Source organism: Erpetoichthys calabaricus, chromosome 8, assembly GCF_900747795.2.
Source record: "Erpetoichthys calabaricus chromosome 8, fErpCal1.3, whole genome shotgun sequence".
Taxonomy (NCBI): domain Eukaryota; kingdom Metazoa; phylum Chordata; class Cladistia; order Polypteriformes; family Polypteridae; genus Erpetoichthys; species Erpetoichthys calabaricus.
In genome coordinates, this window is record NC_041401.2 from 120,902,836 (window position 1) to 120,926,696 (window position 23,861).

Below are 23,861 nucleotides of genomic sequence, written 5' to 3' on the forward strand. Positions count from 1 at the left end.
TTTAAAACACACATTGTAGTCCCACCCCAACCTTGGTCACAGCCAATGGCAAAAGCTGATTGTAAAGAGGAGTGTGCAGTGATAGGATAGTCTTACAACCCTTCCTCACAGAACTGTGCACACATATGCCAAAAATTAGACATGGAGTTAAAATCTCTTTACATTTTTTTTCCATTACCAATTTTTGCTTAATTCTGATGGGAGTTAAACCGAGTAATTCACAAACTGTATTTTAGTAATACAGATACTTTGCTGAACCCTCATTCCAAATATCCTGATGAGGACTATGGTGGCGCTGGGTTGACCAGGCCACCATGCCCTCTAAAGTTTTTCCAATATCACCTGGGGGAATTCCCAGTTATCCTCAGCCAGGCAGAGATATGTCATTCCTCCAGTGTCTACTTCCAGTTGGCTGGGACTCCCCTACTGTGTGATGCCTCAAAGGGGCATCTCCTCTGAGGCCCTACCATGTTGCTGAGCTCATCACCCCAGCTACCAAGTGCAGGCACCTCATTTCACGATCTCGTTCTTTCAGGCACCGACCAGAACTCCTGCTGAATCTGCACCACTGGGACTAAACACAGATATAAGGGACACTCGGGGTGCACAGCAATGTCCACATAAATTAGCGCAACCTGTGTGTCAAAAGAGCTTGCAGTCCAAAGCAAATTTCACAAAACATGAAGTTGCTGTGGGTTTGCCCCAGTTAACTGAAGTAAAGCTGTCTCAACTTTTAATATTTACTTTAAAAACAAATTTGTTTCAAACTGACTGTCAATTTCCACACTTTAAACATTGAAAATACATTGACAATAATAAGTAATTTACGATTAGAATATTGAAAAATAAATAGATACATCAAAAATGTGAACACATATGCAATCCACACTCTTAAAAATAAAGATGCCAGGGTGGTTCTTCAGAGCAATGCCATAGGGGAACTATTTTTGGTTCTCTAAAGACTCATCCACATAAAGGTTTCAGAAAGATGCTTAGCTTATTTAGATCTATAACAGGCTCCATAAGTAACCATAAATAGATGATAACAAATTTGTGAAATACCTATGTGTCTCTCATTTTAAAAGGACTCTTGCTGCATACAGTGACACAAACTAAGTTTGGGTTTTCTTGATATATTGTATCCTGCTATATATTAAAGATTTCTGTTTGGACCACACATTAGGAACCTCTTTCAAACCCCAAAGATACAAATTTATATGCAAAGAACCCTTCCCAGAATTTATTTTTTTATTTGTCAGGCAAGAGTTCTTTAAGGAACAACACAATATTTATCCCTTTTTATGCATATTCTAAATTGATGTTTCCAGTATTTTGGAAAAGTTTTCCTATATTTTCAAAAACAATGATATTTCAAATAAAAATTGCTTGTGGACAAGCTTACCTTTTCTATGAATATCCATCCATCCATTATCCGACCCGCTACTGTATATCCTAACTACAGGGTCAGCTGGAGCCAATCCCAGCCAACACAGGGCGCAAGGCAGGAAACAAACCCTGGGCGGGGCACCAGCCCACCGCAGGACACACACCCACACACCAAGCACACACTAGGGACAATTTAGAATCGCCAATGCACCTAACCTGCATGTCTTTGGACTGTGGGAGGAAACCGGAGTACCCAGAGGAAACCCTCGCAGATACGGGAGAACATGCAAACTCCACACAGGGAGGTCCCGGGAAGTGAACCCGGGTCCCCTTACTGCGAGGCATAATCATAGAAGGGGCGACATGGCGGTGCAGTGGGTAGTGCTGCTGCCTTGGAGTTAGGAGACCCGGGTTTGCTTCCCGGGTCCTCCCTGCGTGGAGTTTGCGTGTTCTTCTCCTTACTGCATGGGTTTCTTCCCACAGTCCAAAGAGATGCAGGTTAGGTGCATTGGGTGATTCTAAATTGTCCTAGTGTGTGCTTGGTGTGTGTGTGCGCGCCCTGTGGTGGGCTGGCGCCCTGCCCGGGATTTGTTTCCTGCCTTGCACCCTGTGTTGGCTGGGATTGACTCCAGCAGACCCCTGTGACCCTGTAGTTAGGATATAGCGGGTTGGATGATGGATGGACTTCACTAATTTTGTCTTTCAGAGATGTTGAGCTTGAAGCAAGCTTCAAGCAAACATCAAAGGTCAGGCCAGAAACCCGCTGGATTTGATGACAACCTGGAACAGTTCAAGCTAAAGGAAGTGGCAAACCCCTAGTCATTCACTCAAAATTATGCATTGTAAAGATTCCAGGGCAAGCTGTAGGATAACAATAGGAAGTGTTTTATATGATTAATATTATACTCACTTTGATTTTCTTACTAATTAGGTTAATTGGTAACTCTGCATTAGCATATAGTATTAGTTGATACCATGTGTCTGGCGTATCACCCAGGAAAAAATAAAAATAGAACTTCAGTCCTGGATGTTAAACCTCAGTTGCATAGTATCACAGTGGTTAATATTTTTTGCCTCAAACCTTCAAGAATCTGAATTCAATAGTCAGACTGGCATTTTACGCTGTGGTGTACTGGACTGGTAACATCACTTCCAGAGAGACTCACCAAATCAACAAGATAGTTAAAAGGGTAGGCTCAATTATGGGACACACTCTGGACCCCCTGAAGGTAGATAGATAGATACAGTTAGGTCCATAAATATTTGGACAGAGACAACTTTTTTCTAATTTTGGTTCTGTACATTACCACAATGAATTTTAAGTGAAACAACTCAGATGCAGTTGAAGTGCACACTTTCAGCTTTAATTCAGTGGGGTGAACAAAACGATTGCATAAAAATGTGAGGCAACTAAAGCATTTTTTTAACACAATCCCTTCATTTCAGGGGCTCAAAAGTAATTGGACAATTGACTCAAAGGCTATTTCATGGGCAGGTGTGGGCAAGTGCGTCGTTATGTCATTATCAATTAAGCAGATAAAAGGCCTGGAATTGATTTGAGGTGTAGTGCTTGCATGTGGAAGATTTTGCTGTGAACAGGCAACATGCAGTCAAAGGAGCTCTCCATGCAGGTGAAAGAAGCCATCCTTAAGCTGCGAAAACAGAAAAAACCCATCCGAGAATTGTGCTACAATATTACGAGAGGCAAAATCTACAGTTTGGTACATCCTGAGAAAGAAAGCAAACACTGGTGAACTCAGCAACACAAAAAGACCTGGACGTCCACGGAAGACAACAGTGGTGGATGATCGCAGAATCATTTCCATGATGAAGACAAACCCCTTCACAACAGCCAACCAAGTGAACAACACTCTCCCGGGGGTAGGCGTATCGATATCCAAGTCTACCATAAAGAGAAGACTGCATGAAAGTAAATACAGTGGGTGTAACTGCAAGGTGCAAGCCACTCATAAGCCTCAAGAATAGAAAGGCTAGATTGGACTTTGCTAATGAACATCTAAAAAAGCCAGCACAGTTCTGGAAAAACATTCTTTGGACAGATGAAACCAAGATCAACCTCTACCAGAATGATGGCAAGAAAAAAGTATGGAGAAGGCGTGGAACAGCTCATTATCCAAAGCATACCACATCATCTGTAAAACACGGTGGAGGCAGTGTGATGGCTTGGGCGTGCATGGCTGCCAGTGGCACTGGGACACTAGTGTTTATTGATGATGTGACACAGGACAGAAGCAGCTGAATGAATTCTGAGGTGTTCAGAGACACACTGTCTGCTCAAATCCAGCTAAATGCAGTCAAATTGCGTTTCATGATACAGATGGACAATGACCCAAAACATACAGCCAAAGCAACCCAGGAGTTTATTAAAGCAAAGAAGTGGAAAATTCTTGAATGGCCAGGTCAGTAACCTGATCTTAACCCAATTGAGCATGCATTTCACTTGTTGAAGACTAAACTTCGGACAGAAAGGCCCACAAACAAACAGCAACTGAAAGCCGCTGCAGTAAAGGCCTGGAAGAGCATTAAAAAGGAGGAAACCCAGCATCTGGTGATGTCCATGAGTTCAAGACTTCAGGCTGTCATTGCCAGCAAAGGGTTTTCAACCAAGTATTATCTATCTATCTATCTATCTATCTATCTATCTATCTATCTATCTATCTATCTATCTATCTATCTATCTATCTATCTATCTATCTATCTATCTATCTATCTATGTCTGAGAGATGTGTATTATTACTAGCTTAATTCACAACTCGAAACTGGCTCCATGCATGTGTGTGAACATGTGTTCTGTGACAGACTGGCATCTCATCCATGGATTAGGCCTTGGTTCTCTAGGTTAATTCTGGCATCCTTCTTGACATTCATTCCCATACATCTACCCACACTCTTGCCACACTCAGATCTCTCTGCATTACAGCTCTTGGGCTATTGTGAACTCCGAGTTGTGATGTTTCACCTTTCCACTTCAGTGTGTTCACAAGGGATCGGACTATTTAGAAAAACACGAAGCCCCTGCTGATTTGTTACTTGGTCTTCAAAAAGGTAAATAAAGATAAACATTATTTTTTTGTGGAAATAAAGAACAAATAAATTTATGAAAATGTGTATCATTTTGCTTCAATTGCAATTTGACCAAAAAAACTGCATTTCTGGTTGACTAGGTTATATATTTTATCTTATACAATTGACTGAGGTGAAAGGTCAGTTTTACGTCACAACTTGGACAATTCAGGTAATTTTGTTTTCTTTAATTTGTCTGATCTGTAGCTTCTATTTCATAGTGAATTCACATGGAACTTCCGACTTGGAAACTCATAGTTACCTTCTGTCAGAGAGCACTTGAACGCAGCATCATTGTTCACAGCATCATTGTCCAGTAACTGAGACTTCATTTTGCATCCACACAAAAAATGAATTTATAATAGCATTGGCATAGCATTGGATAAGTTATACTCTGCTAGTTTTGAATTGACATATAAATCGTATAAATTGAGTGACATACAGTACTGTATATGTCCCAAACACCACTTGTGACTTGTGCCTCACACAGATGCCAAGATAAATTTCTCTTCATTGCTGCCAGTCAGATGACATTTTAACATAACACAATAATGATTTTAAGTAAAAATATGTTACTTAGAAAAAAACAGATTATACATTAATACCAAAGCTTACTCCCAATACTCCAATAAACAAACAAACAAACAAGCAAAATAAATAAATTACAGTGTTATCATACAGAAATATTGTATTATTCAGTAACATTGCTCACGTATGTGCTACAATGTCTGGTGACCGATAGTGAGGTCTGGTGACATGCACAACATGCAATCAAGTGAAAAGAATTGCATAAAAGTTCTAAATATGCATTTAATCCTGTATATGCTGAGGGGTAAATTTAATCTGCCTGGTTCAGGGTGACAGGGAGACAGCGATTATCACGGCAGCACAGGGTCTGAGGCAAGAAGCCTCAAAGGTTCTTTTCAGGGCTCAGTCGTTCAGCCAAACTGAAAGAATGTTCTTCGTCCATTCCAGTAACATAAACCTACAAATAAAGTTTCAGTTCAATAATGATTCATCCATCTATTTTCTATAGATATGCTGAAACAGAGTGATCTAGTGGCACAGCGGTCAGTACTCATTCCACAAATCTTCGGGGGCCTGGTTTGAGGAAAAAGAAGAAAATGTAATACACCGTAAAAAGTAAATATATAACATATTTAGTAACTTTTTGTAAGTAATGACTAATGTCACCAGTTCACGTTTAAAAGTAACGTTCCCTTACACTGGATGTTTCTCACTCATTTATAAAATACATTTAGTGAATGTTCCCTAGGTAACATGGCCGACAATTTTAACAAAACAGATTGTGACATTTTCACTTGTGGAAAAAAAAGAGTTAAAAAATAGGCGGAGCCAAAATCATCCCCACATAACATGGCCGCCAACCTTTGCTAATAGGAAGTTACGTTTTCAGTTCAATGGCGGCGCCCATGCAGCTTTAAGGGTGTAACTGGATGAGGGGTCGTTACGAATAAGCAGTTCAGCATGGTGTTTCTTTCGTTGTCGCGCTGGATCCGAAGCAGGGGGCCCGATCGGTACTGGCGAGTCCAAGAAGTGCTAAAGCATGCCAGGGTGAGTGATGGGGATCTCGGCTGTCAGAACGTGGGTATTTGAGAATTGAAAAATGGGTCAAGAGTAGGAGATGCTGAATGGGTTTTCTTTGGAGTAAGGGAGCACTGCGACAGCACCTTCATATAAAACCAGAAGATGTCAACGTGAGTGCGTTTCTGGCTTTCTGATGTATCTTATTTATTTATGTATTTTTCAGCATTTTCGTGGTCGGAAAAATCGCTGCTTCCGACTGGCAGTGCGGAGTGTGCGCCGGGCATTCGTGTTCGCCACCAAGGCTCGCAAGGCAAAGAAGAGGATCATGAGGACGGTAATGTAGCTTATATTTCGTCTACTGAGATCCCGACAATTTCTTGAATCTCGATTGTTCTGAAAGCATCTGTGTTCTCTGATTAGAGCATTTCAGGTTGTCCTGGAAGAAGTTCATTATTATTTTATTGAATGACAATAGCCACTAAGAATATATTATCATGCCAACATTCGCTCATATATTTTGTGAGTTTAGGTATGCTAATACGAGGCAGCAATTGGCATTTAATCATTATGAGGAGTTTCCATCTTATCATGGAGTTGCCCTCGTAGCATAGCAAGATCTTAGTCCAGATGCAGATTGGCTTTGTTCTGTACAAAATGGAAATTTGCTTCAGTCTATGAACTGACAAAAATATTCTAGTCTGCAGTACAACTGAAACACTGCCGCTGCGCGTTTTCATTTTTTTAAAGTTTTTCTTTTATCATTATTATTTTTAATACCGTGTCATGAAAAGATTCTGTAACAAAAATCTTAACTACCCATTTCTTTATTTGTAGCTCTGGATTAGTCGTATTGCTGCTGCTACCCGTGAACATGGCATGAAATACCCTGCTCTCATCCACAATCTTCTCAAAGTGAGTATCATTACCCTGGTTGTGTCTGAGTCTGGTGCCTCTTATCAGAATATAAAAGCAAAATGTGGACTGAATGTCACTGGCACCTTTTGTAGAGGATTTGTAGGAAAAGTGCCATGCTGGTGGCCGTGTCAATCCACGTAAAATCAACAGAGTCCTCCTGAGTGACCATCTCTGATTTGCTTCATACAGTTTGGTTCAAGGTACCAAGTTCATATTTTGTGCATTTACTAATTAAGCCAAGCTCTTTCCGGAATAATTCTCTTTTGCGGCAGGCTTTGTCATACATGGACAATATGCATTTGGAAATACAGGTGTGAAAAGATTTTTGTCCATTTTTACTGCTTCATAAATCAGAAAGCTTGAGTTCTTTTAGATAGGCGCTTAGTTGCTAAAGAAGAACTATAATCTATCTAAATATGAAAGATCTGATGTGGTTTAGTGTGGAGATAATAGAGTGCCAATGTTAGTCTACAGCACAAAATAAAGGTTTTATACAATTTTCAGCAAGCTATAAACTGGCAAATATCCAATTGTGGCCCAACTATTTTAGAAGTCAAAGACATATAATAATACATAAAAACTGAATGCATCTAGCATTAACATTTATTATTTCTGAAACATTATTTTTTTATTAACACTCGTTTTTTAGTAAAATTGGGGCCACGTCCTATTTTTTTGTTGTATCTCAAAACTAAGGAACATACAAGCGTGTAATGCTGCACAGTTTTATTATGTTCAACTAATATGTAGCAAATCACAGATGGGAACATGTTCTAAAATCTGTTGATTTATCAACACTGATTGACTCGGCTGTATGAGACAGGGTAAACACTCTTTCTCATATCCATTCTCTTTTGGTTGCAGTGTCAGGTTGCACTGAACAGGAAAGTCTTGTCGGACCTTGCCATAACAGAACCTCGAACCTTCAAATCTTTGGCCAGTCTGGCTAAAAGGAGACGGGAAGAAGGATTTCTTGTGGCCCTTGGGGACAAAGGAGAACCTGAAGGCATATTTTCCCGTATTGTGCATTCACAGTAAGCAGCTGCTTTGGCCCAAAATGTCCGTCTTGTTGTCTTGGCCTCTTTTGACTCTTGTTTAAGTGACTCGTCCCAAAGCACAAGCTGGGTAAGCATGCAATTGGAGAGCCATAAGGAGTTTATGTAGGGGCCATTCCATTGGTAAAATGACCCTAAAACTGGAGGTTGCTTAGGATGTCCCATTTTGATGCTAAGTTAATCTGTTAATAAAAGGAATGTATATAATTGAGTTATTTTAATTTCCATTTTACATTAGGTTTTCATTCACAAAGAAGTGTTTTTGTGTTTAGATACAATTATATTTAAAAATATAAAAATAACTTTGGATTTTTTTGGTATTAATTTGAGTTCTCTGCTGAAGCAAGCGATGGTAACTCTAGATTCAGATGTAATAAGAAAAATCCAACAGTGACAGAAAAAACTCCAAAGACTGACAGCCTTACTTAAATTATGCTTGTCAATCTTAAAGAACTTTTTGTTTTTAAAACGAAGGTTTGATTAAAATTTTGCTGCCAGTATGGGCCTTTGGCTACTGCAACCCTTTAATGGAATAAATCGACTGAGAACTTGGGTTGTTGAAGATTCTGATATTTTATTGGTAATGAGATGGTGGTGTTATTGTATTTGACATGTATAAAAACTTGTTTTAAAAAGGGGGTTTATTGTGTTGAAAATTGATCTTTTTGATCAATAAATTAATGGAAAGAATACAATTGTGTGTTTATTGTTTTCTCTACATCTATTGTTATGACTTGGGTGAACATCTGATTACATCTGAAGTCCAACTTATGCAGAAATCTTAAAATGTTGAATATACATATACAGTATGTACTGTATATAAATAAGAGTACCCGACACATTTCATCTTTGAATATTATACAATTTAAATGTTTAGGATGAGTAGTCCATAGAAAACCTTATCATTGAATATCCCTATTTTAGACTAATAGGACTGATGAGAATTGTCATCTGAATGGCCTGTTTAAGTAAAAAAACAATTCTGTTGAAAGCATATATTTGAGGTAAGGCTGTTATGCTCTCTGATCATGGCATTGCAGAGAGTAGTGATATGTTGATTGGAACATGCAAGTATGAATTTCACTGGACTCTGGACATGTAGTAATAATGACCTCATTAAGATATATTTCTACAGACATTCATACTGTGCACTAATGGAAGAAAACTACTGTTGCTGCTGTCCATAAAGATCGGGAGGCGCTTCATGCATCTGATAATGTCTGTGTTCGTCAGTATCGCATATGAAACATCCTGAATAAGAGTGGCTTTCATGGGTGATGATCACAGATTTTCTAAAGGATCATGGGGTGGTACTGCCTTGTTGACCCAGGGACTGGATGGGTTGTGGTCATTGAAGGAACAATGAAGTCTAAGTTCTATTAGGGAAATTCTGCAGGGCATCTTTTATGATTCGACGTTCAGAAAATGATGAGTCATGCAGCATGACAATGACCCCAAACACACAAGTAAATCGAAATTAGAGTGGTTTGAACAGAAGAATTTGCACATTTTAGAAAGGCCAAATCACAGCCCTGACTTCTGTTCTATTGAAAAACTGTGACTTAATCTGAACCATGCCAATGTTGTGACACTGAAGCAGCTGCATGAAGAAGAAGAAGAAGAAGCAGCCTTCTAGATAAGTTACAGGTCTGAGTAAGCAGCTTCAGCAAGAACTGACTGGGGCCATTCCAGCTACAGGAGCCTCCAACAGCTAATAAAGGGTTCACAAACATTTTCCATTCATGACCTTGAATATTTAAACTACACGAACTATACATATAGATTTGGACAATTATTGGCCATTATTAACTTTTTTTAAATGATTTTTTTTCACAATAACACAGTAATTATGCACTCTTTTTGTTTCTGCAAAACTAAACTATATTTGGTCAAATCACAATCCCATTTATTTCAATGGTCTCTGTAGAGGCACACTTGTTTTCTGAAAAACACCTGTTTTTATAAAGAACTAGCAAGGTACTGACTTTTGTGCTACCAACGAAGACCAATGCACTTTAAAAATGTCCTGGGTGTATGCCACTGAAAAGCACAGATCAGGACAATTTTATTAATTTAAGATACACAGTGAAATTAGTCATTGGCAATGACAAGGATGTGTTGCACTACCCAAACTGTGCATACTTCAAGATAATAACACTGCAAAAATCAAATCTGATTTTACAAATTAGGAAATTCAGTGACAGTCGGGGAAGGGAATGATGACATTTTGCAATAAACTAGTTGCTCTGCAGTGCTGCCCTGTATAGCAGAGGTAAGAACATTTTAAAGAAATCTTGCATGTAGACATTTACCTGATAGTACAAATTTGTGTAATAATGTTAAAAAAAAACAAAACAAAAAAAAACTGAATAGTACCTGATGCAGGGATAGTGCCCGATGCTGCAGGAACTGGCACCGGCACCCCAAGACCATGAACAGGATGAACAGTCCTCTCCATCCATGAAACATTAACTGCAATATAATGTGATTGTTTGTATCGGCAGCAACTGGCAACCTTTTTGGCATATATTGTGCAAAATACTGTAAGTAATAAGCTTCCCTCAATAATTTAAAATACTAGTAAAATGTTTATAATAGCCATTAGCTTTGTCTTCTAATATTTCCAATATTTCATCATATGTTCGATATAATTTAATTTCTAGAAATATATTGCTTCTTGTGGCATGTAAAATTGTCTTTGCATAAGGCTGCTTCCGGATCATGATGCTAGGTCCATTGGCCCTGTACCCTTGTGTGTTTATGTGTGCATGTTCAACCTGAATTTTGCAGTTTAGCAATTTAAATTATTCTCAGTTTTAAAATCAGGACTGCCTTTTATTTATTTATTTGATAAATTGTGCATTTCCACTTTCAGTTCGAGTACAGTATCCTTTGCTCCCTTAATAGTTGTCAAAGTAATCTGAAAGAAGAGAAAGCAGATCAATATCAGGAATGTACTGAGCACAAGACAGTACCCGGATCAGATTGGTACTGAGTTCCATCTGAATCCTTATTGGACCGCTAAGGAGGACCACCTGATGGTGCTAAACTTGAATAAACCACCAAGGAAGCCTTACGTGTGCCCTTTCAATGTGTGGAAAAGAAACAAGAAATATGATGCTCCTGTATGAAATACACACAATGTCCTGGTGAGGAAAGAACAAGTATATAGAAAATCATTTTTCAGTTGTTTGCCAGCCTTGCACAGTCCAGCAAGCACATGCTGACAAGGTTAGTGTTGTTACAGGACGGCCCAGAGTTGTTGTTTGAGTTGGTCAGTTTGAGTAGTCTGCGTTTTCTTACTTTGTTATTTTGGCCTGTCCTTTTTCATCTCAGAGCTGTTTGATTCTAAACTTGAGGTGTTGCTGTTTCAATTTTGAATTATAATCTCCCTGGCAGCGGGTGATTGTGAGACTCTCGGTTTACTTGAAGCTTAAATCTATATTACTGTGTTTTGGCAGATTATGATGCTATCAAAGAATATCACAGTGATCCAATCAGTTGAGGCAAACCTGGCACCGGCACCCTATTGCTTGATTGTATTTTTGTGTGGTGAATGGTGAGTTAACTTGCATGTCTTGCTAGTTATTAGCAAATTATAGACATATACTATTAATTAGGTAAGTTAATGTGGGTTGCTGCCTGTTCTTATTCCAGAAAATGTCCTCTTTTTTTGAATTTCCTGGTTCCTTGCGTGTCACCATGACTTTGAATTGAATTAACCTAATATAACATTCTCAAACCCGATTAATCAAATTCAGGGTTGTAAGTTGAACTGGAATAAGTGGGTTAAAAATGGAAGGACTTTTAATGAAAATTTGTGCAATCTTTTGCTTTTCTATATTTTTATATTGTGCACTTACCACTTAGAATTTCAGAGGTCTCCTTGTTGATGTATGAGCTATGCCTGGTGCACAGGAAATTGACTTGCTCAGGGTCTTACAGTGAGTTCGAGATGGGAACTGTTTGTTTAAAGCACAGCGCCTTAGCCATCACATCATAAGGCCAAAAACCTGCAGCAGTTAAGAATGACATTAATATTTAGAATATTTTGGTCAAATGGACATAGAAAATACTGTACATTTTTAAATCCTCTCTATTATATAAAAAAACCTTGGGACGATACGAGACCTTTTCAAAGAGATAATTTCATGTCCCTCGAGACGAGACTTTGTGCCAAGAGATGAAATGAAATCCTAACAGGTCCTAGTGGAGGCGGAAATAAAAGACAAACAGTAGAAGAAGAAAAGACAAAGAGTAGAAGACAAAGTAGAATGTCATTAATGAAAGTACTAAAATTCGAAAGTCTCAAAAAAAATGGTAGTAAACATTGCATTAGCACTAACAAAAAATATTACTTGGTGAAGTAACGCAACAGTGAAAAGAGAACGAAAATATGGACATAGGTGATATGACAGAAGTATTTAGATATTGTTCAGCTTTAAACTTTAAGTCAGAAACTTGTAGATCGTCTAATTCATGTTGCCATCAGGCAAAAGCAGTGTTTCTTCCCAATGAAGAGGCGTATCTGCGAGAATTAAAAGATTTGGTGTTTGGTGAAAGTGAAATCCACATACACGAGCGGCAGAGATGAGAAGTGGCTGGTGCGCCCACAGTCCAAACACTTCTCATTCGTGTGAATGCTATTATCAGACACAGTTCCTGCACTCTCGACTCCAAACGGTCAGAAATAAAAGACAAAGAGTACAGTAGAGGACAAAGTAGAACATCGTAAAGGATTCAAAAATGTTGGCACGATACACATGCAGAGCAGGTTAGAGATTATGAAAGTACTAAAATCCAAAAGTCTCAAAAAACTGATACTAAAGATCGCAAAAGTGAAATCCACATACATGAGCGGCAGGGACATGGAGTGGTTGGCACGTACCGCAGGCCGGGGGGTTGGCGAGCGAAGTGAACATGGGGCAAAGCCTCCTAGTATCTTTTAAAATCTGACTTGAAAATAATGTTATTTATGAAAAGTGTAATTAATTTTAGAATATGTCAGTGCTGAGATGGTCAAGGTAAACTTCATTACCCAAGAATGGGACACCGATTTGGTCATTTGGTGCATTACAAATAAATAAATGGAAAAAATATCAGACAATAAGAAGGAAGAAAATGTGTTTGTTGTTCCAGAATTAGTTAAGATGAACTGAATAATTATGCATATCTATGAAAGTCGGCTAGCTTACCAGTTGGCTTGTGAATGTGAAAATTAATGTTTAACAAGAAATTTCAAATCATGTTTATTAATAATTTAGCAAGATATTACACACAGGGTTTTTGTATTTAGAATGTGCTTAAGCTTTTTCAGTTAGTAAGTTTAAATTTATATGCTATAAACACTTAATCCAACTGATTGTAATACATTACACATATTCCTTTCTAAAATAGTTTCTTTTTGGAAAATATCAGGGTTATTTTATCCTGTGTTTCTGATGGATTATTTAAAAAGAGAACAAAAGTACATGGGACCCGAGTACAGCACAAGATGGACCTTCTGATTTAGACAACAAAGTATGTCCGTATGAGGAAATATCCTTGATTAAAATATATTTGTATCTTCCTTATAATAGATTAAAATACCTATGTATATTATTCAGTGAACACTTCTGCTTCATAGCGCCCAGGAAGTGGTTTGAACCTAGGCTTGCAGTCTTTGTCTGTGTTGGGCCCACCATGTGCTATTTGTATTTCAATGCCAGTGAGTTTTCTCCTCAGCTACTCTGGTTTTCTTCTCACATCCCACGGATGTTATTGTTAGTTTAAATCAGTGGTCCTCAATCACGGTCCTGGAGGGCCACAGTGGCTACAGATTTTCATTCCAGCCAGCGTCCTAATTAGAACTCGGTCCTTGCTGATAATGAAAGTTGGTGTTTAACTCTATGCCTTGTTAGTGCTTTCATTCATCAGAGTCAAATTTTAGTTACTTTGTAGATCAGAGGTCCTCAGTTACAGTCCTGGAGGTCTGCTATCGCTGCAGGTTTTCACCTTAACCAATTTCTTAATTAGAACCCTTTTATTCACTACTAAAGCAATATGTTTTTTGGGCTTAATTTTAGTTCTCTTGCCTGTTACCATTCAGAACCCTTAATTGCCTATTTTAGATTTTAGCAGCTGCATTTAAGTTTTAATTGTTGCCTGTTTTCTTAATCAGACATTAGTTAATAATGAGTTGCAGATAACTAATAAACCAGCAGTTCTCCAGCTCACGTGCTTACCATGAAGTATTAGTGATAAAAATGTTTAGAAATGAGGGGAATTGGAAGGACCATTAAGTTTAAATCTATTCTGGTCCACAAAACACTTGGGTAATGTTCTCACAGAAGGAAACTCTACAGTGCAATTAAAATTGCTCTTGGATGAATGCAAGCATTAACAAGCCAAACAGTTCAATACCAAGTTTCATTATCAGCATGGACTGCTTCCTAATTAGGAAACCAGTTGGAATAAAAACCTGCAGCCACTGTGGCCCTCTAGGGCCATGATTGAGGACCCCTGGTTTAAATGGTGGCTCGATGATGAAATGACTCCCCCTTTCAGGAACACCTCGAGCTTTGCCCCCCACTCCTCAAGCACACTACAACCCTGAACTGAATTAGGAGAGTTTGGAATACTTAAATGAAAGTATGTGACACAGTGTTTGACTGGAATGCCATTTGTACTGTATATTTCAGCATTGCTTTAATGGAAAAATTGAAGATTTGATTATGTTTAATCCTGAAAGCACACAGAAATATTTAACATAATCATTGTCTTTATGAATCTCTGTTTTATTCTTTGAAACAGAATGGCAACATCAACTGTCACATTTTAAGTCCTGGCTAAGGTACCAACTCCTAAAATATTTTCCCCACAAGCCTAGGCAAGATGTGAGTAACCAATAAGAAAAGGATTCAGCCGACAAGGCAACCTTGCTTAATACTCCTACTGAGATCAAATCTTTGTATTTCTGTAAATACATTATTAACTGATGATAATAAAAAAGTTATCAAATGTATATACTGTAGATATAGCATCTTGAGAAGAAATGTATATTATACTGAATACATTTTAAAATCATGCGAGTGTCTGAGCAGGTTGAAAGAGGCAGTCAGCATCATGGAGAGCACAGAGCAGCAGGAACTGTCACAGGAGAGACAAAATGGCACTTGTAGGCAAACACGTACTGTATTGTGATATTCTAGTGTGGAAAGAAGAGGCCACTAGGGGGCAGTTATGGCTTAATATAGGACTATAGCACAGGAAGGTCAACAAGAGCAGCGGCAATCTAGTAACAGAGGTATTGTCGTGTGTGTGCTAGGTACAGTAAATTTTTTACTTGTATGTTCAACCAACATGCAACACTACATCATAATAAACTTCATTTTATAGAGAAGAAAACGTAAATCAGCTTAGCTGATATTCAAATAAGCATGCAGATGGTGGCATTTTGTGGAGAAATCTCTTGAGAGTACAAAAAAAATAGCTCTTCGAAATAGTTTAGGAGAGGTCATGGGGAGCTAGCGGTCATCTCTACAACAATGGACTCAAGGCCTAAACAGAGAGGTAGTCTATCACTTGGCCCACTCATGCACATCCACACTTAAACTCACCCAGGGTCAACATGAAGTAACTAATTAACCTAAAATGTATAGCTCTTCCACATTGGAGGAAAACTGGAACACCTGAAAAACACAGACATGGGGAAAATGTGCAAATTCTTTACAGATAACAACCAGATTTGGGGCTCAAACCCAAGAAAGTCACAGTAGAGCAATGGGTGCTAACCATTTTGCCACTGAACCAATCTATTATTTTTATCAAAATTTAAAATGTCTATTTTCAATGTTTTAGAAATTCCTCATGATTTAAGAAACAATTCTTTCAGTGGTATACATGCATGATTTAGGTCAGGGGTCACCAACTCCAGTCCTGGAGGACCACCGTGGCAGCAGGTTTTCATTCTAACCCTTTTCTTAATGAGTGACCTTATTTTGCTGCTAATTAACTTCTTTTGAACTCATTTTTATTTGATTTGCTGTGGAAGACTCAGACCCCTTAATTGTTTGTTTTTCCTTAATTGGCGGCCAAACAATAATGAGATACAAAATGAGCCAAAACAACTGGTGTCCATCATACATTATTTGAAAATAAAGAAAGATGACGATCTCAGGAACGTCGATATTCTCAGGTCTACAAAACATTTTAACAAAGCTCTTAGAAAAGGGAAAATCAACAATTTTTGAAATGTCTGCTAATGCACCACGAAAGCAGCAACAAGCCACGAAACTAAAGAATTGATTTAATTAACGACAAGAATCGGCACCTCATTAAACAGCTGGTTGGAGCGAAATTGGTTGGAATTTGAGGCCTTGACTTAGTTGGTCTTTGTTGGCTCCCTCACTTCACATTTCATTTCTGTTTGGGTGCCATTTAAGGAAAGAAATGGAGCAATTCAGAGGAACAATGAAGAAATTCAGGGGAGCAAATCTTAAAAAAGCAATTTAATTAAAACGAATTCACAAGAAGTTAATTAGCAGCACAAACAGGGTACTCATTAAAAAAAGGGTTAGAATGAAAACCTGCTGCCACGGTGGTCCTCCAGGCGACCATTGATTTAGGTGGAATGAGTCCCTTTGCTACACAGTATTAAACATTTTGCATCTGCATTAACCACTGAACCATCATATTAGCCCATTCATCCCAATACAAAGAAATGTTTAACAATTTGATACAAAAGTTTCTTTATTGTCTTTTGAGAAAAAAGGGAATGAACACACCAAGCTGAGATGAGTTAATACCTGTGATGTTCTTCTGCGTTACTTTTCTTTTGAATCTTTCTTTTTATCAAAAATAAACCTTCCAATCAAGAACTTTTCAGATGCAACTTATGTAAACAGCATATCTAAAAGAAGAATGCATATATGAGGAAGATTTCTTAAACATAATTTCAGACTGATAAAGATAAAGCATTATTCTTAAGAACAGAAATAGAGAAATGAAAAGTGTTCATGAGGGTTTTGAATGTTCTGTCCATGCCTTTCTAAGATTCTGTTATGTCCACAAAAATTAATATGTTTACTTGATAGGAGGCCCTAAACTACCAGATAAGGTTAAACGTGGATTTGTATGTTTTAATTGTGCCCCGAAATAGATTTTTTTCTTGTCCATCTGGAGTTTTTTTTTTGTTTTGCTGTCTTTTTCTTCTTTTTTACTTAGTATTGCCTAATCTTATTTTTGTTTTTTATCAGCTTTTCTTTCTTCATCTTGTAAAGCACATAGAGATGCACCATTTTGTATGAAAATGTGCTATATAAATAAATGTTGTTGTTGATGGTTGGTACCTGTCTTTTGCTGGCATGACATTTGGCTCCCTGCATCTATGTAATAAGAAAACAGTTTCAGAAAACAAATGAACGTGCACTCAAGTGATCAGATCACAATACTGTATATTTACTCAGACTCTACTAAATAACACTGAACATGCATCTTAGTTGTACATTATTTGTCTTTTTTATGACCATGTAAATGGACTAATTCAGTGCATTATTTGTATAATGTTACACCTTGCTAATATCAGTGTATCCAGTCTCTGCAATACAGTCACTATAGTGACAATGTGCTTTGGTGTTTTGTTGACAGAAAACATTAGTTAGGGATGACTCATCTAAGTGTATACAAAAAGTAACACACCTACTTTCAATAGAGTAACATAGTGGAGAAGTAGTAAAGAAATTTGTCAACGTTTATCTTCAATTGCCTCTAAACAACCATAGAGAGGGATGCAGCTGCTAATGCACCAACTCTGATAAATTCATGTGCTATCAACTCCAGTCTCACTCTGTTCCAGTTTTTATTCCTTCACTTCTCCACCATTAGAGATGACACAAGCATATATCAAAAACTAGAAGATTACCTGTTTATGAAACAATATACTGCATGGATTTAGAAGGGAAACACCCTACCAAAAGTCAACTTCTTTGAAAAGGCAACTGGAGAAGCAGACAAAAGCAAAACATGTGATAACCATTTACTCAAAGACTGAAAATGCCTTTCATGTGGTTCCACACCAAAATGATACAACTCAAGTCAAAAGCAATTGCTATCGGTAATAATTGAGATTTGTGAGCTTGTAAATGGGCAGGAGACAAAGAGGACAGGACACAACAGAATGATTCGCTCTGGGTGAAGTCATCAGTGCAGTGCTTTGGGGAATACTTGAAGCATGAATATACTGTATTCTGTAATTTATGTATATTATTGACATTCAGATATATTTGACATACATGTAGTTACTCTATTTAATTCATATCACATAGACTTTCTCTTTTTCTCTGTTTCTCTCTGCTGGCTTAACTGCTATTTTCCGTGTTCACCCAGGTTTCCAGATGCCACCCTAAATCCTGAGAGTGTTGCAGCATAAATGTTTATGGCTGGATACCCTTCCTGGCGCCAACCTCCTTTAGTCACCTTTTACGACATGCAAGAGGACGCACAAACTTATTCTAACTCCAGGACTTACTAGTAGTTGTGTACAGAGTTTATGAAATTGACATACAGAGAAATGATAACAAAGATATGTCACTAAATGTAATGGATAATGTCTCTCTGAGTTATTTTCTTCTGTTTTGAGAAAGTATATTTTAATTGAAAAAAAAGTCATCTAGTTTATGCCAAAAGAAAAAATACACTTTATACGTAAGCATTGGTAAATCAATAGAAAAAAACAGTACATACTGTAACTTGTATATTTTGCCTTATTAGGCTCATTTTAATATTGGCTAAAAACTCCAATTTATATCTCTCTATTATATAAAAAAATCTTGGGATGAGACTTTTTCAGGGAGACGAGACATTTTCAGAGAGATAATTTCACGTCCCGTGAGTCGAGACTTTGTGCCAAGAGATGAATTGAAAACCTAACAGGTCCAAGCAGGGGTGGAAATAACAGACAAACAGTAGAAGAAGAAAAGACAAAGAGTAGAAGACAAAATAGAATGTGTCGTAAAGAGGTTCAAAAACGTTGGCGCAATACACATGCAGAGCAGGTTTGAGATTATGAAAGAACTAAAATTTGAAAGTCTCAAAAAACTGATAGTAAAGATTGCATTAGCGCTAACAAACGGAAATTATTACTCAGTGAAATAACAGAACAGCAAAAAGAGATCGAATATATGGACATAGGTGATATGACAGAGCTACTGCAAATTTAATTTCAAAGAAACCACAATTTGGTCAGGTTTATAGTTATGATCACAGAGAAGCGATGCAACATAGGATTGAAAGAGTTAAATGATCATACTTATTAGAAATTCTACAACCAATAATGGATACAAATTCATACGTCCAAAAGTATCGCACTTTACACAAAATGTATCTGAAAAACACAGACAAAGAAGTTTTCTTGGATTTCTATATGAATTCAAAAGATCACGCTTGCATATACAGTATAATAAACCAACAAGTAATGATATCAAAGACAGAGTTGATATTGGTGTTTATCCAAAAGCACAGCACGATTCGGCACAAGCGGTAGATCCAGGAAATGACTAGCGCGTAGGGCCTGCATGGGGGTTGGCGAGCGAAGCAAGCAGGGAACAGAGCCCCCTAGATCTATCTAAAATTTAAGCAAATTAAACTTTCACTTGTTATTGTCCTATCTTTATAAACTATAGAAATAATGAATGATAAAGATGACTAGCCATAACTTCTCTTTAGGATCTTCAGTAGTAATAAGAGTACAGGGTGGTCTAGATCTAACTATGCAATTATTGCATTGCATTGCATTACAAGTTGCATAGTTAGATCTGGACCACCCAATATTTCTCTTTATTAAATTGATGATTGTTAAATTATACCTTTTGAAGCAAACAATTAAAAGTGCCTAATTCCTTTTATTAGTGTGTATGTATATATGCAGTATATATATATGTTTATATATACTGTATATATACATACAAACCTAAATATATACACTGATCAGTCACATTAAAATGACGGATGGTGAAGTGAATCACATTGATTATCATGTTACAATGGTTCCTGTCAAGGGATGAGTTACATTACACAGGAAGTGAACACTCGGTTCTTGAAGGTGATTTGTTGAAAGCAGGAAAAAACATGCAAGCATAAAGAACTGAGTGAGTCTGACTAGGGCCAAATTGTGATGGCTAAATGACTGGGTCAGAACAGTTCCAAAATGGCAGATCTTGTGTGGTGTTCTTGGGAGGTAGACGTTAATACCTAACAAAAGTGGTCCAAGGAAGGACAACCGGTGAACTGGCAACAGTGTCATGGGCACAAAAGGATCTTTAGATCATGTGGATGGCTGGGTGTGTGTGTGTTGTTTACTTGGGAAGAGATGGTAGCAGAATGCACTGTGGGAAGAAGGGCAACCTATCGGAGGAAGTGTGATGCTCTGGGTAATGTTCTTTTTGAAAACCTTGTGTCTTGGCATTCATGTGGATGTTACTTTACCATGTACCACCTACCTAAAGCTTGTTGCAGACCACGTAAACCACTTTATGGCAATGGTAGGCCCTATTGACAGTGGCCACTATCAACAGGATAATACACCCTGCCACAATCCAAAAATTGTTTAGGAATAGTTTGAGGAACATGACAAAGACTTCAAGGTGTTGATTTGGCCTCCAAATTGCCCACATTGAGCATCTGAGGGATGCGCTGGAAAAAACAAGTCCTATCCAAGGCGGTCCTACCTAGCAACCTACTGGTCTTAAGGATTCTGCTGCTAGTCCTGATGCCAGATACTACAGGACACCTTGTGGAGTCCACGCCTCGATAGTTCAGAGCTGTTTTGGCAACACAAGGTGAACCTGCACAATATTAGGCAAGTGGTTTTAATGTGTGTGTGTGTGTGTGTCTCAGTGCTTTACCCAGGAGGTTTGTTAACATTACATTTGCTGATCTACATAAGCACTCTCAATCGGTCTTCTCAGGACAAATCCATAAAAGACTCGGACAAATAAACCTGGATAACTGGGAGGCTCAATGATTAAATTCTGCCTCAGCGCCTAACAGATCTGCATTCTTCCTGTCTAATCAGATCCAGCACTTCTCACTTCACGTGTGTCTTCTGTGAGTTAGTCTGGCCTTGTGTCCACCTCCAAGCGTGTACTGCCATCTCGTATCCAAACCATTCCTGGACATCACACCCCTGAAGTTGCTGCTCTTGCCTCTTGCATCCCTTAACTATTCGATGGATAATGTGGATGCAGGAAAATGGTTGGTATTTGAAAGTTATTAAAAACAGAGTATAATGACATTTCTGTCTCGTTATATTGAATTCACTTTTAAAGTAATAAGAATTTCATATTGAAAAAGATACAGCCACAATGCTCACATTTGTCTTCAAAGTTATTTCTAATATATCTTGCAGGAGCAATATTGCTGGATTAATTCTACAAATTAACGTATACACCCTCTCGGTTAACGTAAGCTGTCATTTACACCTTTTTGCTCTGTGCAGTGTTTCCAAGTCCCGTGTTTCCTATAGATTTTCAGCACCAGAAATTCCCTTTTAAACAAAATACCGTATAATTTCATTTGGAACAATGGATCATGCAAAAAAAAAAAAAAGGATTAAAAAACAAATATTGTGACAGTGGATTCAGCGTACTATTAATAACATACAATCATATTTTGAAAATAAATTAGATTAAAAGATATTTTAAGAAAACCTCACAGTATCTGGAACATAATACCAAATTTTATATTTGAAAAAGTTGGTGGTCTTAACTTTTTATTACAATGTCCTTATGCAGTAGGGAAACTTCCAATTAAGTTATCCAAATTCAATTATGTTCGTGATCCCTTATCCACAAACAGATTGCAACTTCTCCCGCAACGTCGTCTAATTTGGAATAATAAAAACATAATCCACAGACTGAAAAGTTTATTCTTTGATAATTGGTATAGGAATAACATTCTATTAGTAAGTCAACTCATAAATGAAAGAGGTCATTTTATACCTATACAGAATTCTTGCTTCAAAAGAACTTTACAGTCTCATTAAAGGAATATGCATCTGTCATAGATTCAGTCCCTGATGGTATACGCACCCTTATGAGAAAAAAATACTCTCCCGTCACATGACGTCCTTGGAACAGTTTCTGTAAATGGGATTAGTGTAACGGAAAAGAAAGTTTAACAACAAGTTTATTAAGGATCTACTAATTCGAAAAACACTTCCTGCTGTGCAATTTAAGTGGGCATCAAAGTACACGGTTGATTGGAAAATGGTGTGGACACTTCCTCATATATATACAGTGGTGTGAAAAACTATTTGCCCCCTTCCTGATTTCTTATTCTTTTGCATGTTTGTCACACAAAATGTTTCTGATCATCAAACACATTTAACCATTAGTCAAATATAACACAAGTAAACACAAAATTCAGTTTGTAAATGGTGGTTTTTATTATTTAGGGAGAAAAAAAAATCCAAACCTACATGGCCCTGTGTGAAAAAGTAATTGCCCCCTGAACCTAATAACTGGTTGGGCCACCCTTAGCAGCAATAACTGCAATCAAGCGTTTGCGATAACTTGCAATGAGTCTTTTACAGCGCTCTGGAGGAATTTTGGCCCACTCATCTTTGCAAAATTGTTGTAATTCAGCTTTATTTGAGGGTTTTCTAGCATGAACCGCCTTTTTAAGGTCATGCCATAGCATCTCAATTGGATTCAGGTCAGGACTTTGACTAGGCCACTCCAAAGTCTTCATTTTGTTTTTCTTCAGCCATTCAGAGGTGGATTTGCTGGTGTGTTTTGGGTCATTGTCCTGTTGCAGCACCCAAGATCGCTTCAGCTTGAGTTGACGAACAGATGGCCGGACATTCTCCTTCAGGATTTTTTGGTAGACAGTAGAATTCATGGTTCCATCTATCACAGCAAGCCTTCCAGGTCCTGAAGCAGCAAAACAACCCCAGACCATCACACTACCACCACCATATTTTACTGTTGGTATGATGTTCTTTTTCTGAAATGCTGTGTTCCTTTTACGCCAGATGTAACGGGACATTTGCCTTCCAAAAAGTTCAACTTTTGACTCATCAGTCCACAAGGTATTTTCCCAAAAGTCTTGGCAATCATTGAGATGTTTCTTAGCAAAATTGAGACGAGCCCTAATGTTCTTTTTGCTTAACAGTGGTTTGCGTCTTGGAAATCTGCCATGCAGGCCGTTTTTGCCCAGTCTCTTTCTTATGGTGGAGTCGTGAACACTGACCTTAATTGAGGCAAGTGAGGCCTGCAGTTCTTTAGACGTTGTCCTGGGGTCTTTTGTGACCTCTCGGATGAGTCGTCTCTGTGCTCTTGGGGTAATTTTGGTCGGCCGGCCACTCCTGGGAAGGTTCACCACTGTTCCATGTTTTTGCCATTTGTGGATAATGGCTCTCTCACTGTGGTTCGCTGGAGTCCCAAAGCTTTAGAAATGGCTTTATAACCTTTACCAGACTGATAGATCTCAATTACTTCTGTTCTCATTTGTTCCTGAATTTCTTTGGATCTTGGCATGATGTCTAGCTTTTGAGGTGCTTTTGGTCTACTTCTCTGTGTCAGGCAGCTCCTATTTAAGTGATTTCTTGATTGAAACAGGTGTGGCAGTAATCAGGCCTGGGGGTGGCTACGGAAATTGAACTCAGGTGTGATACACCACAGTTAGGTTATTTTTTAACAAGGGGGCAATTACTTTTTCACACAGGGCCATGTAGGTTTGGGTTTTTTTTCTCCCTAAATAATAAAAACCATCATTTAAAAACTGCATTTTGTGTTTACTTGTGTTATATTTGACTAATGGTTAAATGTGTTTGATGATCAGAAACATTTTGTGTGACAAACATGCAAAAGAATAAGAAATCAGGAAGGGGGCAAA

General features: G+C 38.0%; 1 protein-coding gene across 1 annotated transcript; it reads left to right on the top strand.

Annotated features, from left to right (window-relative positions):
- The first annotated feature begins 5,828 nt into the window (after positions 1-5,828).
- Positions 5,829-8,675, top strand: mrpl20 (mitochondrial ribosomal protein L20). Its single transcript, XM_028807351.2, has 4 exons — positions 5,829-6,045; positions 6,242-6,352; positions 6,853-6,930; positions 7,798-8,675. The coding sequence occupies exons 1-4, from the start codon at positions 5,959-5,961 to the stop codon at positions 7,969-7,971; spliced, it is 450 nt and encodes a 149-aa protein (XP_028663184.1). The 5' UTR covers positions 5,829-5,958; the 3' UTR covers positions 7,972-8,675.
- Positions 8,676-23,861: the final 15,186 nt, after the last annotated feature.

Excerpts from the sequence above, each read along its gene's own strand:
- mrpl20 (XM_028807351.2), top strand. The coding sequence starts at position 5,959 with ATGGTGTTTCTTTCGTTGTCGCGCTGGATCCGAAGCAGGGGGCCCGAT. Across the intron at positions 6,046-6,241 it reads AAGTGCTAAAGCATGCCAGG|CATTTTCGTGGTCGGAAAAA; the intron begins GTGAGTGATGGG and ends TGTATTTTTCAG. Across the intron at positions 6,353-6,852 it reads AGAAGAGGATCATGAGGACG|CTCTGGATTAGTCGTATTGC; the intron begins GTAATGTAGCTT and ends CTTTATTTGTAG.